General features: G+C 47.3%; 1 protein-coding gene across 1 annotated transcript in view; it reads left to right on the top strand.

The window, feature by feature from the left end:
• The first annotated feature begins 4464 nt into the window (after positions 1–4464).
• Positions 4465–17491, top strand: part of cdadc1 (cytidine and dCMP deaminase domain containing 1) — a 68034-nt gene continuing 55007 nt past the window's right edge. The window contains exon 1 of the mRNA XM_070894034.1: positions 4465–4708. Within this exon, the coding sequence (XP_070750135.1) occupies positions 4624–4708 (85 nt within the window). The 5' untranslated portion in view covers positions 4465–4623. The remainder of the gene's footprint in view (positions 4709–17491) is intronic.

The raw sequence follows: 17491 nt of genomic DNA, 5'->3' as shown, positions 1-17491 counted from the left end.
TGACCACCCAACTTCCTTTTTTGGCTCCCATGTTTTAGCCGACATTAAAATGTTTTCCTCAGGTACTGTTCCCTCTCCTTCAAATCTGCTGTCATCACCCCTCTCCTCAAAAAAACAAACCTTGACCCCACTTTCCTTACTAGCTATTGCCCCATCTCCAAGCTCCCTTACCTGTCCATAGTACTTGAACGTGTTGTCGCCTCCCAAATCCGTGATCATCTTTCCATGAGTTCAATGTTTGAATCCCTTCAATCTGGTTTTCACGCCTGCCACAGTATCGAAACGGCTCTCATCAATGTCACAAATGACATCCAACGCCTCTCCACCATCGTTCAGCTAGGTGGGACTGCACTCGTTTCTTATCTATCTAATCGTAGCCAGAAAATCTCCCACAATGGCTCTTCTTCCCACTCCTGCATTGTTATCTCTTGTGTTCCCCAAGGATCTGTCCTTGGCCCCTCTCTTAGTTCTCATCTATATGCTGCCCCTTGGCAATATCATCCGAAAACATGGAATCAGTTTCCACATGTATGCTGATGACACCCAGCTCTATCTCTCCACCACTTCTCTCGACCCCTGCTTGATATCTAAATTGTCAGAATGCATGTCGAACATCCAGTACAGGATGAGCAGAAATTTTCTCCAATTAAATATTGGGAAGACCGAAACCATTATCTTTGGTCCCTGCCACCACTTACTCCATCCCTCACCCTAGCATCAATCTGTGGGTGAACAAGACTGTTCGCAACCTAGGTGTCATACTTGACCCTGAAATGAGTTTCCAGCCACATATCCGTGGCATAACTAAAACTGCCTTTTTTCACTTCCATAACATTGCTTGTGTCCGCACCTTCCTCAGCTCTTCTGCTGCTGAAACCCTCATTCATGCCTTTGTTACCTCTAGACTTGACTACGGCAACTTCTGGCTGGCCTCCCACATTCTACACTAAGTAAACTTGAAATCATCCAAAACTCAGCAGCCCGTGTCTTAACTCGCACCGATTGACGATCACTGTCACCGCTGTGCTTTCTGATCTACATTGGCTCCCGGTTAATCAACTCCTCGATTTCAAAATTCTTATCCTTGTTTACAAATCACGCCATGGCCTTGCCCCTCCCTATTTCTGTCATCTTTTTCAGCCTCAAAACCCCACAAGATGTCTGCGTCCTCAAATTCTGCCTTCTTGAATACCCCTCATTATAACTGCTCAACCATCGATGGCCGTGCCGCACACATCAACTGTTTAGGCCCCAAGCTCTGGAACTCCCTCCCTAAACCTCTCCGTCTCTCTAACTATCTTTCATCCTTTAAGATGTTCCTTAAAACCTACCTCTTTAACCAAGGTTTTGGCCATCTGCCTTAATTTCTTTTGTGGCTGGGTGTCAAATTTATCAGTTTTGTCTTGTAATACTGCTGTGAAGCACCTTGGGAAGTTCTTACTACGTTAAAGATGCTATACAAATAAAAGTTATTAATAACAAGGCGGCTCACCATCACCTTCTCAAGGGCAATTAGGGATGGGCAATAAATGCTGGCCTTGTCAGCGATGTCCACATCCCTTGAATGAATAAAAACAAAACAATATGTAAAGAAAAAATAGGTAGTACTAAAGTAGGTAGAAATTTCAGATAAGGTGGCTATCGATTGGCAGATGAAGTTAAAGGAAGACAGGGAACCAAGCCTGGATAGACTTCATACAAGTGTGCTTAAAGTAGCTTACAAAATTTGTTACATCCTTGCCACCAAGTTTAGGTAAATCATTAGAAAGTAGTCCCCTGCTCTGAGTCTTTTGCCCCTCCCCCCTTCTCTGTGTCATTTGCCCCGCCCCTGCTCTCTGTTCTTTGCCCTCCCACTGCCCTGTGACCTTTGTCACGCCCCTGCTCCTTTGCCCCACCCCGACCTGTGTAAATTGACCCGTCCCCTGCTCTGTCTTTTGCCCCACGCCATGCTCTGCGACCTTTGCCCCGTCCCCTGCTCTCTGTCAATTTCCGCACCCGTTGCTCTGGTTTCTTTACCCCTCCCCCTGCTATGTCCTCTGCCCTGCCCTCTGCTCTCTGCCCGTTGCCCGCCCCTGCTTTGTCCTTTGCCCCGCCCCCAGCACTGTGTCCCTTGCCCTGCCTCCTGCTCTGTGTCCTTTGCCCCGCCCCCTGCTGTGTCCTGATCCTCGAACACTCTCTTCCTTAGGCGACCGAAGGCTGCGCTAGTGCACTGGAGGCGGTGTTGGACCTCGTCGTCGATGTCTCCCCTTGCTGATAGTAGGCTCCCGAGGTGTGGAAAGTGGTCCACGTTGTCCAAGGCCACGCCGTGGATTTTGAGGAGGGGGAGCAGTGCTGTGTGGCGGGGTCAGGTTGGTGCAGGACCTTTGTCTTAAGGATGTTTAGTGTAAAGCCCATGTTTTCGTACACCTCGGTGAAGATGTTGACGATGGCTTGGAGTTCAGCCTCTGAATGTGCGCAGACGCGTCGTCCGCCTACCAGCTCAGTTGGGCAGGTCACATTGTCTGCATGCCCGACACAAGACTCCCAAAGCAAGCGCTGTACTCGGAACTCCTACACGGCAAGTGAGCCCCAGGTGGGCAGAGGAAACGTTTCAAGGACACCTTCAAAGCCTCCTTGACAAAGTGCAACATCCGCACTAACACCTGGGAATCCCTTACCAAAGACCGCCCTAAATGGAGGAAGAGCATCCGAGAGGGCACTGAGTACCTTGAGTCTCATCGCCGAGAGCATGCAGAAAACAAGCGCAGGCAGCAGAAGGAGCGTGCGGCAAACCAGACTCCCCACTGTCCCCACCTGTGACAGAGATTATAATTCCCGTATTGGACTGTACAGTCACCTGAGAACTCCTGTTCCCCGCCCCTGCTGTGTCCTTTGTCGCGCCCCTGTTCTCTGTCCTTTGCTCCGCCCCCTGCTCTCTGTCCTTTGCCCCGCTCCCTGCTCTCTGTCCTTTAGCCCACCCCATCCTTCGCCTGCTTCATGACGACATGCAGGTCGTGATCCTTACCAACGGATCCATTACAAACCCAATTCACGTCCGGACCGGAGTCAAACAGAGCTGCGTCATTGCTCCAACCCTCTTCTCAATCTTCCTATCTTCCTCGCCACCATGCTCCACCTCACAATCAACAAGCTCCCCGCTGGAGTGGAACTAAACTACAGAATCAGTGGGAAGCTGTTTAACCTACGCCGCCTCCAGGCCAGGTCCAAGATCACCCCAACCTCTGTCGTTGAGCTGCAGTACGTGGACAATGCCTGCGTCTGCGCACATTCTGAGGCTGAACTCCAGGATATAGTCAATATATTCACTGAGGCATATGAAAGCATGGGCCTTACGCTTAACATCCGTAAGATAAAGGTCCTCCACCAGCCTGTCCCCGCCGCACCGCACTGCCCTCCAATCATCAAGATTCATGGTGCGGCTCTCGAGCTTCTTATCAACAAAGGCAGACATTAATGCGGAGATTCAACATCGCCTCCAGTGAGCCAGTGCAGCCTTCGGCCATCTGAAGAAAAGAGTGTTTGAAGACCAGGCCCTCAAATCTACCACCAAGCTCATGGTCTACAGGGCTGTAGTAATACCCGCCCTCCTGTATAGGCATGGACGATGTATAGAAGGCACCTCAAGTCGCTGGAGATATATCACCAATGATGTCTTCGCAAGATCCTGCAAATCCCCTGGGAGGGCAGGCGCACCAACATCAGTGTCCTCATCCAGGCTAAGATCCCCAGTATTGAAGCACTGACCACACTCGATCAGCTTCGCTGGGCAGGCCACATAGTTCGCATGCCAGATACGAGACTCCCTAAGCAAATGCTTTATGCGGAACTCCTTCATGGTAAACGAGTCAAAGGTGGACAGCGGAAGCGTTACAAGGACACCCTCAAAGCCTCCCTGGTAAAGTGCGACATCACCACTGACACCTGGGAGACCCTGGCCAAAGATCGCCCGAGGTGGAGAAAGTGCATCTAGCGCAGACAGCGGAAGGAGCGCGCGGCAAACCAGCCCCATCCACCCCTTCCCTCGACGAATGTTTGTCCCACCTGTAACGGTCTGTGGCTCTCATATTGGACTGTTCAGCCACCAAAGAACTCTGGGAGTGGAAGCAAGTCTTTGTCGATTCTGAGGGACTGCCTATGATGATGATGCTCTCTGTCCTTTGCCCCGCCCCCTGCTCTCTGTCCTTTGCTCAGCTCCCTGCTGTGACATTTGTCCCGCCCCTTACACTGTCCTTTGCCCCGCCCCCTGCTCTCTGTCCTTTGTCCCGTCCCCTGCTCTCTGTCCTTTGCCCTACCCCCTGCTGTGACGTTTGCCCCGCCCCTTACACTGTCCTTTGCCCCGGCCGTTACACTGTCCTTTACCCCGCCCCCTTGCTCTCTGTCCTTTGCCCCGCCCCCTGCTGTGACGTTTGCCCCGCCCCCTGCTGTGTCTCCGCTCTTTTCCCACACCAGCCGGTCCAGTCCCGATCTCTCCCCTCTGTGCGCACGGGATGTCATGACGCATCGTGACGCGGTGACGTTAACGATTGCGGCGAGTGCCGGTTTGTTTTGGCTTAGTGTCTTGTCCTATCCCCAGCTGGGCCAGTCAGTCAGAGCCCGGGATTAGGCCAGAGAAGCATTCGGACCATGAACCATTTGCAGAAGTCGGAGCGCGGGAGTGAGGATGGCGAGCGGAGGGAGAGAGGTGCGCAGACGGACTGCAACGCCAGAGGTGAGCGGGAGGTGACCCGGGACCCCTGTCACTGCCGGCCAGCCAATGTTATCGGTTTTATATAGTTGGCAGCAATAACATTCACCAGGATCTTTATTACCTGCGTTGACAACTCCACAAACCATTTACCTGACGCACTTGAGAGGGAAGGGTTGTAAAAAGGGAATGACTTAAAGGTGCACTTCTGTTGTCCGGTTGCTTCTCTGACATCCAGTCCTGGATGAGCCACAATTTTCTCCAATTAAACATTGGGAAGCTTGAAACCACTGTCTTCCGCCCCTTAGCCTCGAACTCCCTTCCCTCCCGCCTTTGGTCCTCCATTCATCACGACATTTCTGCAGCTGCCGATCTGCGCATTCACAGCCTCACCACCACCAACTTTGATGCCCTAAACCCTATTAAAACAATTACACTCACCTGGCCGCCCCTCCCCCCCGGTACAGTGCTCATCTTCGCTCCCTTAAGACCAAGGGTCGCAGACTTGAACGGATATGGTGGACAACTGCTTTAGTCACAGCCAGATCTGGCTGGACCACTTAAAGCATTATCGGGTCCCAATCTCAATTGCTCACTATTCCAGAATCATTCTGGAATGCAAATATAAACCCCAGCTTCTATTCTCCACTATTAACTGTCTTCTTAAACCCCTTGTGACAAAGGAAAACTATCCCTCCTGTCCTTCTTGACTTGTCTGCAATCTTTGACACAGTTAACTTCTCCAATGCCTCGCCACTCTCGTCCACTTGGATGGGACTCCACTCGCCTGGTTCCATTCTTATTTATCTAATCAGCAGGAGTGGGTAGAGAATCACCTGCAATGGCTTCTCTACCCACTCCTGCATCGTGACCTCTGATGTCCCCTAAGGATCTATCCTTGGCTGCCTCATTTCTCATCTGAATGTTGCCCCTTGGCGACATAATCCAAGAACACAACGTCAGTTTCCACATGTATACTGATCACATCCAGTTCTACCTTACTACCACTTCTTTCGACCCCTCCATGGTCTCTAAATGGTCAGACTGTCCGACATCCAGTTCTGGATGATCAGAAATGTTCTCCAATAAATATTGGGAAGACCGAAGCCATTGTTTTGGGTTACCGCCACAAATTCTGTTTCTAGCCACTGACTCCATCCCTCTTCCCAACTTCTGTCTGAGGCTGAACCACACTGTTCGCAACCTTGGTGTCATATTTGATCCTGAAATGAGCTTTCGACCACATATCCGCAGCATAACTAAGACCGCCTATTTCCACCTCCGTAACATCGCCCGTCTTTGCCCTTGCCACAGCTCATCTGCTGAAATCCTCATCCATGCCTTTGCTACCTTTAGACTTGACTACTCCAACAACTCCTCGCTGGCCTTCCACATTCTACCCTACGTAAACTTGGCAGCTGGTGTCCTAATTCGCACCAAGTCCCGCTCACCCATCACCCCTGTGCTCGCTGACCTACATTGGCTCCTGGTTAAGCATTCCTCGATTTCAAAATTCTCATCCTTGTTTACAAATCCCTCCATGGCCTCGCCCCTCCTTATTTCTGTAATCTCCTTCGGCCACACAAGCCCCTGAGATGGCTGCGCTGCTCAAATTCTGCCCTCTTGCGCATCCCTGATTATAACTGCTCAACCATTGGTGTCTATGACTTCAGCTACCTGAGCCCTAAGCTCAGGAACTCCCTCCCTAAACCTCTCCATTTCTCTATGTCTCTTCTCTCCTTTAAGACGCTCTTTAAGACAACCTCGTTGACCAAGCTTTTGTCATCTGCTGTAATTTTTTCTTGTGTGGCTCGGTGTCAGATTTATTTGTTTTGTCTTATAACACTCCTGTGAAGCGCCTTGGGACGTTTTACTACGTTAAAGGCGCTATATAAATACAAGTTGTTGTTTTGGTATGTTTGTGTAATCTCTCCTCATAATTGAGGGAGTGCAGCATAGAGTTCCGGTATCACTCTGGTAAACCTACACTGCACTCCCTCAAAGGAATATATCATTCCTAAAGTGTGGTGCCCAAAACTGAACAAAGTACTCCATGTGTGGTCTATCCAGGGCTTTGTATAGCTGCAGTATAACTTCTATCCCCTTGAATTCTAGTCCTGTAGATATAAAGGCCAAAATCTTACTAGTTTTTTTGATTATTTTTTGTACTTATTTCCCATGTTAGTCAACATTGTTAACGGTCCTCTCTCCTCAGGTATTGTTCCCCTCTCCAAATCAGCTGTCATCCCCCTCTCCTCTTTAAAAAAAAAAAAAACCCTTGACCCCACTTCGCTTGCTAGCTATCGCCCCATCCCCAACCTCCCTTTCCTGTCCAAAGTACTTGAACGTGTTGTTGCCTCCCAAACCGTGGCCGCCTTTCCCTGAATTCAATGTTTGAATCCCTTCAATCTGGTTTTCGCCCCGAAACGGCTCTCATCAAAGTCACAAATGACATCCTTTGTGACTGTGACAAAGGTAAACTATCCCTCCTCATCCTTCTGACCTGTCTGCAGCCTTTGACACAGTTGACCACTCCATCCTCCTCCATCGTCCAGCAAGGTGGGACTGCACTCGCCTGGTTCCTTTCTTATCTATCTAATCGTAGCCAGAAAATCTCCCGCAATAGCTTCTCTTCCCACTCCCGCATCGTTACCTCTTGTGTCCCCCAAGGATCTGTCCTTGGCCCCCTCCTATTTCGCATTTATATGCTGCCCCTTGGCTATATCTTCCGAAAACAGAGTCAGTTTCCACATGTACGCTGACGACACCCAGCTCTACCTCTCCATCACTTCCTCGACCCTTGGTCTACTTGGTATCTAAATTGACAGATTGCTTGTCTGACATCCAGTACAGGATGAGCAGAAATTTTCTCCAATCAAATATTTTGAAGTCCGAAGCCATTATCTTTGGTCCCCGCCACAAACTGCGTTTCCTAACCACTGACTCCATCCCTCTCTCTAGCATCAATCTGAGGGTGAACAAGATGTTCGCAACCTAGGTGTCATATTTGACCCTGAAATGAGTTTCCACCCACATATCTACAGCATAACCTCCGTAACATTGCCCGCCTCCGCCCCTGCCTCAGCCCTTCTGCTGCTGAAACCCTCATTCATGCCTTTGTTACCTCTAGATTTCTCTACTGCAACTCACTCCTGGCTGACCTCCCACATTCTACACTACGTAAACTCAGCAGCCAGAGTCCTAACTTGCACCAAGTCATGATCACCAAGACCCCTGTGCTTTCTGATCTACATTGGCTCCCAGTTAAACAATGCCTCGATTTCAAAATTCTCATCCTTGTTTACAAATCACTCCATGGTCTTGCCCCTCCCTATCTCTGTAATTGTTTTCAGCCTCACAAACCCACAAGACGTCTGCGCTCCTCAAATTCTGCCCTCATTATAACTGCTCAACCATGGGTGGCCGTGCCTTCAGCTATTTGGGCCCTAAGCTCTGGAACTCCCTCCCTAAACCTCTCCACCTCTCTACCTTTCTTTCCTCCTTTAAGACGCTCCTTTTCTTTTGTGGCTTGGGGTCAAATTGATCTGTTTTGTCTTGTTAACGCTGCTCTGAAGCACCTTGGGCGTTTTACTACGTTAAAGGCGCTATATAAACAAAAGTTGTTGTTGTTTTATTTTTACCTGTTCATGACATTTTAATGATGTATGTTCGTGGACCTCCAAGTATCTTTGGGCCTCCACTGTTTTTAGCTTTTCACCATTTAGAAAGTACCCTGCTCTATCCTCCTTAGGTCCAAAGTGAATGACCTCACATTTGCCTACATTGAAATTCCATTTGCCACATTCACATCATCTATTAATATCTCTTTGTAATGTTATGCTTCCATCTACACTAACAATGCCACCTATCTTTGTGTCATCAGCAAACTTGAATATGTGGCTCTCAATCCCGTCAACTAAGTCGTTAATAAATACAGTGAATAGTTGAGGCGCCAAAACAGATCCCTGTGGGACGCCAATGGTCACATCCTGCCAATTGGAGTACCTGCCCATTATCCCTATTCTTTGTCTCCTGCCACTCAGCCAATTTCCTAACCAAGTCAATAATTTGCCCTCAATTCCACAAGCTTCAACTTTAACTAATAGTCTCTTATGAAGGACTTTATTGAATTCCTTCTGGAAGTCCATATAAATGACATCCATAGAGATTCCCCTGTCCACTACATTTAGTCACCTCTTTTTAGAAAATAAATTGATCAGGTTCATCAGGCATGACCTACCCTTTACAATTTTTTGTTGGCTCTCTCTGATCAGCAGAAACTTTCAGGTTGTTCAGTCACTCTACCCTTAATTATAGACTCTAGTAATTTCCCAACAACAGATGTTAGGCTAACTGATCTATAATTCCCTAGTTTCCCATTTTCACCATTCTTAAATAGCGGAGTGACGTGCACAGTTTTCCAGTATAAAGGAACGGTTCCCGAATCGAGAGAACTTTGGAAGATTCTAGTTAGGGCATCTGAAATGTTCTCACCTACTTGCGTTAAAGTGCTGGGATGGAAATCATCCGGTCCTGGGGAACAATTCGGAAAGATAGACAAGAAGGGAAAGGAGGTAGGGTAGCTCTGTTAATAAAGAATGATATCAGGGCAGTTGTGAGAGACGATATTGGCTCTAATGAACAAAATCTTGAATCATTGTGGGTGGAGATTAGAGATAGTAAGGGGAAAAAGTCACTGGTGGGTGTAGTTTATAGGCCCCCAAATAATAACTTCACGGTGGGGCGGACAATAATCAAGGGAATAATGGAGGCATGTGAAAAAGGAACGGCAGTAATCATAGGGGATTTTAACCTACATATCGATTGATCAAATCGCACGGGGTAGCCTTGAGGAGGAATTCATAGAATGCATACGGGATTGTTTCTTAGAACAGTATGTTACAGAACCTACAAGGGAGCAAGCTATCTTAGATCTGGTCCTGTGTAATGAGTCAGGAATAATAAACGATCTCCTAGTAAAAGATCCTCTCGGAATGAGTGATCACAGTATGGTTGAATTTGTAATACAGATTGAGGGTGAGGAAGTAGTGTCTCAAAAGAGCGTACTATGCTGAAACAAAGGGGTCTACAGTGGGATGAGGGCAGAGTTGGCTAAAGTAGACTGGAAACACAGGCTAAACGGTGGCACAATTGAGGAACAGTGGAGGACTTTTAAGGAGCTCTTTCATAGTGCTCAACAAAAATATATTCCAGTGAAAAAGAAGGGCGGTAAGAGAAGGGATAACCAGTCGTGGATAACCAAGGAAATAAAGGAGAGTATCAAATTAAAAACCAATGCGTATAAGGTGGCCAAGGTTAGTGGGAAACTAGAAGATTGGGAAAATTTTAAACGACAGCAAAGAATGACTAAGAAAGCAGTAAAGAAAGGAAAGATAGATTACGAAAGTAAACTTGCGCAAAACATAAAAACAGATAGTAAAAGCTTTTACCGATATATAAAATGGAAAAGAGTGACTAAATTAAATGTTGGTCCCTTAGAAGATGAGAAGGGGGATTTAATAATGGGAAATGTGGAAATGGCTGAGACCTTAAACAATTATTTTGCTTCGGTCTTCACAGTGGAAGACACAAAAACCATGCCAAAAATTGCTGGTCACGGGAATGTGGGAAGGGAGGACTTTGAGATAATCACTATCACTAGTGGGGTAGTGCTGGACAGGCTAATGGAACTCCAGGTAGACAAGTCCCCTGGTCCTGATGAAATGCATTCCAGGGTATTAAAAGAGTTGGCGGAAGTTATAGCAGAAGCATTCGTTATAATCTACCAAAATTCTCTGGACTCTGGGGAGGTACCATCGTATTGGAATGCAGCTAATGTAATGCCTCTGTTTAAAAAAGGGGGCAGACAAAAGGCAAGTAACTATAGGCTGGTTAGTTTAACATCTGTAGTGGGGAAAATGCTTGAAGCTATCATTAAGGAAGAAATAGCGGGACATCTAGATAGGAATAGTGCAATCAAGCAGATGCAACATGGATTCATGAAGGGGAAATCATGTTTAACTAATTTACTGGAATTCTTTAAGGATATAACGAGCATGGTGGATAGAGGTGTACCAATGGGTGTGGTGTATTTGAATTTCCAAAAGGCATTCGATGAGGTGCCACACAAAAGGTTACTGCAGAAGATAAAGGTACGCGGAGTCAGAGGAAATGTATTAGCATGGATCGAGAATTGGCTGGCTAACAGAAAGCAGAGAGTCGGTATAAATGGGTCCTTTTCGGGTTGGAAATCGGTGGTTAGTGGTGTGCCACAGGGATCGATGCTGGGACCACAACTGTTTACAATATACATAGATGACCTGGAAGAGGGGACAGAGTGTAGTGTAACAAAATTTGCAGATGACACAAAGATTAGTGGGAAAGCGGGTTGTGTAGAGGACACAGAGAGGCTGCAAAGAGATTGAGATAGGTTAAGCGAATGGGCTAAGGTTTGGCAGATGGAATACAATGTCAGAAAATGTGAGGTCACCCACCTTGGGGGAAAAAAAAACAGTAAAAGGGAATATTATTTGAATGGGGAGAAATTACAACATGCTGCGGTGCAGAGGGACCTGGGGGTCCTTGTGCATGAAACTCTTTTGAGTAAGTTAGTTTGCAGGTGCAGCAGGTAATCAGGAAGGCGAATGGAATGTTGGCCTTCATTGCGAGAGGGATGGAGTACAAAAGCAGGGAGGTCCTGCTGCAACTGTACAGGGTATTGGTGAGGCCGCACCTGGAGTACTGCGTGCAGTTTTGGTCACCTTACTTAAGGAAGGATATACTAGCTTTGGAGGGGGTACAGAGACGATTCACTAGGCTGATTCCGGAGATGAGGGGGTTACCTTATGATGATAGATTGAGTAGACTGGGTCTTTACTCGTTGGAGTTCAGAAGGATGAGGGGTGATCTTATAGAAACATTTAAAATAATGAAAGGGATAGACAAGATAGAGGCAGAGAGGTTGTTTCCACTGGTCAGGGAGACTAGAACAAGGGGGCACAGCCTCAAAATACAGTGGAGCCAATTTAAAACCGAGTTGAGAAGTAATTTCTTCTCTCAGAGGGTTGTGAATCTGTGGCGTTCACTTCCCAAGGAAGCAATTAAGGCTAGCTCATTGAATGTATTCAAATCACAGACAGATAGATTTTTAACCAATAAGGGAATTAAGGGTTATGGGGAGCGGGCGGGTAAGTGGAGCTGAGTCCACGGCCAGATCAGCAATGATCTTTTTGAATGGCGGAGCAGGCTCGAGGGGCTAGATGGCCTACTCCTGTTCCTAATTCTTATGTAATTATGTTCTATGTTCTTATTTGTTACTCTTTTGTGCCAATATCTTCTTCATTAGTTATTTTGCTTGTGTTAATTTTGGTGAGTCCCCATCCCTGATTCAAAATTAGTTTCCTTTGGATGTCTTCCTCTACTGTAAATACTGACCCAAAGTATTCAACAGGACCATATTTTCATTTACAATATCACCATGATCAGTTTTCATGGGGCCAACATTGTTCCTAATATAATTGTAAGAACTTTCTGTTGATTTTGATATCCCTTGCAAGTTTCTTTTCATACTCATTTTGTACCTTACTATCTGTTTTGTCACCTTTTGTTCTTTGTATCTCTCCCAGTTGCAGAGGATCTGTGCTAGTTTCTACATTTTTGTAGGCTTTTTCATTTCATTTTATGTTGTCAGTTATATCTTTAGTCACCTATGGCTGTTTATTTGGCAAGTAGAACTTTTGCCCCTTAGGGTTCTGTATCACAAATTCTTATTTTGAACATCTCCCACTGATCTTCTGTCATTTAAACTATCAACAGGTTTGCCCAGTTTACTGTGTACTGTCTCCATCTCATCGCATTAAAGTCAGGCTTACCTAAATCTAGAATCTTATTAGCTGTTTTGCATTTCTCCCTTTCAAACACTAATTGAACTCGATCATGTTATGATAGCTATTAGATAAACGCACCGTTCGGCTGTTAACTAAGTCTGGCCATTACTCATTACTAAATCTAATATGGCCTGTCCTCTTATTGGTTCTAGAACACATTGTTGCAGAAAATTATCTTGAACACACTCAAGAAATTCACTACCTTTTGACATGAATTGGTCTGCTTATCTCAATCTATATGAAAGTTAAAATTCCTCATTAAAACCACTTTGCCATTGCTACATGCTATACATTCTACCACTTCACAGCTGCTACAGGGGGCCTATACACAACTCTCACTACAGTCTTAAATCCTTTTCTATTTCTTAGTTCTACCCATAATGTCTGCCGCTTACTTCTCTATATCCTCTCTTATCATTGGTGATTTCATCCTTAATCACTAAGACTACTCCTCCCCCTCTAACATTTTCCTTATATTTCCTATAGACCTTATAACCTGGTATATTTAATTCCCAGTCCTGACTGTCTTACAGCCATGTCTCAGTAATGTCTACCATGTCATTTTCTCCAATTTATTCAATTTGTTCCTTATACTCTCTGCGTTTATATAAAGAACACTTATTTGGGCCACACCATAACCTGTCCTTTTGCACTAATGTTTTACTCACACATTTCTTATTTCTCCCTCCTGGTTTAATTACTTTACATCTTTTAGTTTCCCCTTTAGTGTCTTCTTGAGTGAGTTCCACCCAAAAGTAAATTATTTATTATTTTGCAGTATCTCCTGAAGTGTTTCTCATGGTGAGTTCGAGGTTGTGCTGTTCCATGGGAGGGCACGAGTTAGGAGCAAGAGGGGAAGTTGTAGGTTTTCAAGGTTTGTTTTAGGAAAAAAGGTAGAAATATCAAAGTGAAATCTTTTTAAAAAAAAAAAAAAAAAAATAGGGAGAGAAAGAGGAAAGGACAACAAGGCAAGCAGAAGTCATGTGTTCACATTTTGTTTTAATGATTAGATTTGTTTTAAATGTGTACTTAAGTTTGGATTAACATTTCAGCAATGCAGCATTTTGTTTTTCACATTTCACTTCTACTCTCGCCCCTTTCCCTTCCCCTCAGAACCACGATAGGGTTCCCCTTGTCCTCGCCTTTCACCCATCAACCTCCGCCATTTACATTCAATTGATCGTCCTCCGCCATTTCCGCTACCTCCAGTGTGATCCAACCATCAAATACATCTTCCCCTCCCCTCCCAACATTCTGAAGGGATCGCTCCCTCCGCAGGAGATGCAACACCTGCCCTTTTACCTCTGTTCCCACTGTCCAGGAAACCAAACACCCCTTCCAGGCGAAACAGTGATTTACTGGTACTTATTTCAATTTAGTATACTGTATTCGTGCTCACGATGCAGTCTCCTCTACGTTGGGGAGACCAAACGCAGATTGGATGATTGTTTTGCGGAACACCTCCGTTCAGTCCGCAAGCGTGAGCTGAGCTTCCTATCGCCAGTCATTTTAATTCTCCTATACTGTACTAATGAATCTCAATGTAAGCTTGAGAAACAGCACCTTATCTTTCGCTGAAGTACTTTACAACCTTCTGGACTCATCATCGTGTTCAACTATTTCAGACCATAACCTCTGCCCCTATTTTTTCACGTGGCAGCTGTTGATGATTCTGCATTTCCCATTTACACTTCATCTGGAATCATCTTTTGTTTCTTAACTTGTGCCATTACCATCTCCTTTTGCTTTTCACCATCATCCCTTTGGTCTTTTAATCTCTCCTCATTCCATCCTATCACAAACCTTTGTCCTTTGCTCCCCTCCTCCCTTTCCTTGCACTTGCTTAAAATCTGTTACGTCTCTAACGTTTTCCAGTTCTGACGAAAGCTCATCAACCTGAAACGCTGACTCTGTTTCTCTCCCCACAGATGCTGCCTGACCTGCTGAGTATTTCCAGCATTTTCTGTTTTTATTCCATTAGCCTTTGAGTTTTTGTTCCTGTCCATGACATTTTAATGATCTATGTAGATGGATCCTTAAGTCTCTTTGGATCGCCACTATTTCTAGCTTTTCACCATTTATAAAGTACTCTGATCTATCCCTTTTAGGTCCAAAGTGGATGACCTCGCACTTGCCTATAATGAAATCCATTTGCCACAGTTTTGCCCATACACTTAAACTATTAATATCGCTTTGTAATTTTATGCTTCCATCTGCACTACTGATAATGTTGCCTATCTTTGTGTCATCGGCAAACTTGGATATGTGGCTCTCAGTCTCTAAGTCGTTAATAAATACAATGAACAATTTAGGTCCCAACACACATCCCTGTGGGACACTACTAGTCACATCCTGCCAATTAGTGTACCTGTCCATTATCCCTACTCTCTGTCTCCTGCTGTTCAGCCAATCCCCTAACCAGGTCAATAATTTGTCCTCAATTCTACGAGCGTCAATTTTAATTAACTATTTCTTATAAAGGACTTTATTGAATGTCTTCTGGAAGTCCATATAAATAACAGTGTAACTATTTGTACTGTACTTTTTTTGACAGACATGCGTCTGTTAAACCCCCGCCACCCCATGCCTGAACTGCACTTTTTTTGACCAACATGCCCACCACGTGGTGCTGAGAAGCAGGACCTGAGGCCCGAGACTCCACTGAAGCCCCAACTCTCTTCGCCCGCACAGGCCCCGGCCTCGACTCTCTTTTTTCCCCCCCAACCAGACACACTCTCTCCCCCCCGCCCCCCCCACCAAATTAGGTGCTTTTTCTTCCCCCCCCCCCCCCACCAAACCAGGTGCTCTTTCTTCCCCCTTCCCCCCCCCCCCCACCCACACTCCCCTGCAACCAGACGCGCGCTCTCTTCTCCCCTCCACCCCCAAACCAGGTGCTCTCTCGTCCCTTCCTCCCCCAAAAACCAGGCATGCTCTCTGTCATCCCCCCCCCCCTGCAAACCAGGTGCTCCCTCTTTCTTCGCCCCCCAAACCAGGCACACTCTTTTCTCCCTTCTTCCCCCCCACCCAACTAGGCATTCTCTTTCCCCCCCCCCCCTCCCCCAACCAGGCACGCTTTCTCCCCTGCCCTCGCCACCAACCAGGCGCTCTCTCTTCCCCCTCCACCCCACCCACACCCCCCCCCCCCTCCCCCACCCCAACCAGGCGTGCGCTCTCTCTCCACCCCCCCAACCAGGCTCTCTTCCTTCCCCCCCCCCAACAAACAGCCCAGTGGGGAGCTCGGTGGATGCGTTCGGCTGCTCGGGCCTCGGCTCGGGGCTGCTGCTGGATGGATCGTAGGCAATCTGGTGTTGGATCGGTTTCAGGTTGGGGACGGGTGGGAGTGGCAGACACATACATAGAAAAACGTTGGTGGGAATTGTGCTGCGGGGGGCGGGCAGGTGGAGTCGGTGATATTTGTCCTAACTCTCGCTTCTGCGAATACGTCGGGAGATGCATGCGCAGAAGGGAGACTTAGGACAAATAGTTACTCTGTAATTATAAACTCTAGTCATCATCATAGGCGGTCCCTCGAACGAGGATGACTTGCTTCCACATGAGTTCATAGATGTTTCAATGAAGGACCCGATGTTCCAGCTGAACTCCAATTGAGGGGGTGGAAGATGCCTGTGCGTGGATTTTTTTTAACGTGTGGTGACCGTTGCACATCAGCCACCACACGGGCTTGACAGAGCTAGGCCTTTATCGAGTGGCATGGGTTAACCAGGACGACTGGAGGCCTGCTCTGCTGCACAAACCTAGAGAGCGCACATATGCAGAGTGGGCTGGCCTGTGCTGCCCCTGGGCCCTCGGCTCTTCTGGACCCCGTACTTTTATTTGCTGCTCCTCCGCCACGATCTCTCGCCGCTCCTCCGCCACAAACATTCGCCACACCTCCGTACGATTTCGGCGCACCTCCACCACAAAACACTTGCCGCACCTCCGCCACGATCTCCCGCCGCACCTCTGCACCAAACATTCGGCAGACCTCCACCACAAAGCGTTATCAGACAAAATTTGACACCAAACCATGTAAGAAGATATTAGGACAGATGACCAAAAGCTTAAAAAAAGACTTGCATTTATACAGCGTCCCCCCACGACCCCAGGATGTCCCAAAGCTTCCCACAGTACTGTCGAAGTGTATTCACTGCTGCAATGTAGCAAACACGGCCGTCACACTGCGCACAGCAAGCTCCCACAAACAGCAACGAGACAATGACCAAACCATCCGCTCCAGAAACGTTGGTTGAGGAACAATCACTGGCCCAAGACACCGGGGACAACGCCTCTGCCCCTCCAATGGTACTGTGGGATCCTCCACGTCCACCCGAGAGAGTAGACGGCGCCCCGGCAATATCCCATTCGAAAGACCGCCCCTCCGACAGTGCGCCGCTCCCTCAGTACCGCCCCTCCGACAGTGCGCCGCTCCCTCAGTACCGCCCCTCCGACAGTGCGCCGCTCCCTCAGTACCGCCCCTCCGACAGTGCGCCGCTCCCTCAGTACCGCCCCTCCGACAGTGCGCCGCTCCCTCAGTACCGCCCCTCCGACAGTGCGCCGCTCCCTCAGTACCGCCCCTCCCGACAGTGCGCTGCTCCCACCCAGTACCGCCCCTCCGACAGTGCGGCACACCCACAGCACTGCACCGGGAGTATCAGATGATATGAAGCTTAGAAATATAGTGAGCAGTGAGAAAGATAGTGACAGACTTAAAAAGACATCGACAGGCTGGTGGAATAGACTGACACATCTCAAATATAATTCAGCACAGAGAAGTGTGAGGTGATGCATTTAGTACGAAGAATGAGGAGAGACCATACACACTAAATTGTACAATTTTAAAGGGGGTGCAAGATCCGAGAGACCTAGGGGATTTATTTTACAAATGTTTGACACTGTAGCAGGCTCCGGCGGGCAGGCGTGA

The sequence above is a fragment of the Pristiophorus japonicus genome, chromosome 11 (assembly GCF_044704955.1).
Source record: "Pristiophorus japonicus isolate sPriJap1 chromosome 11, sPriJap1.hap1, whole genome shotgun sequence".
Lineage (NCBI taxonomy): Eukaryota > Metazoa > Chordata > Chondrichthyes > Pristiophoridae > Pristiophorus > Pristiophorus japonicus.
This window is presented reverse-complemented; position numbering and strand designations above follow the sequence as displayed.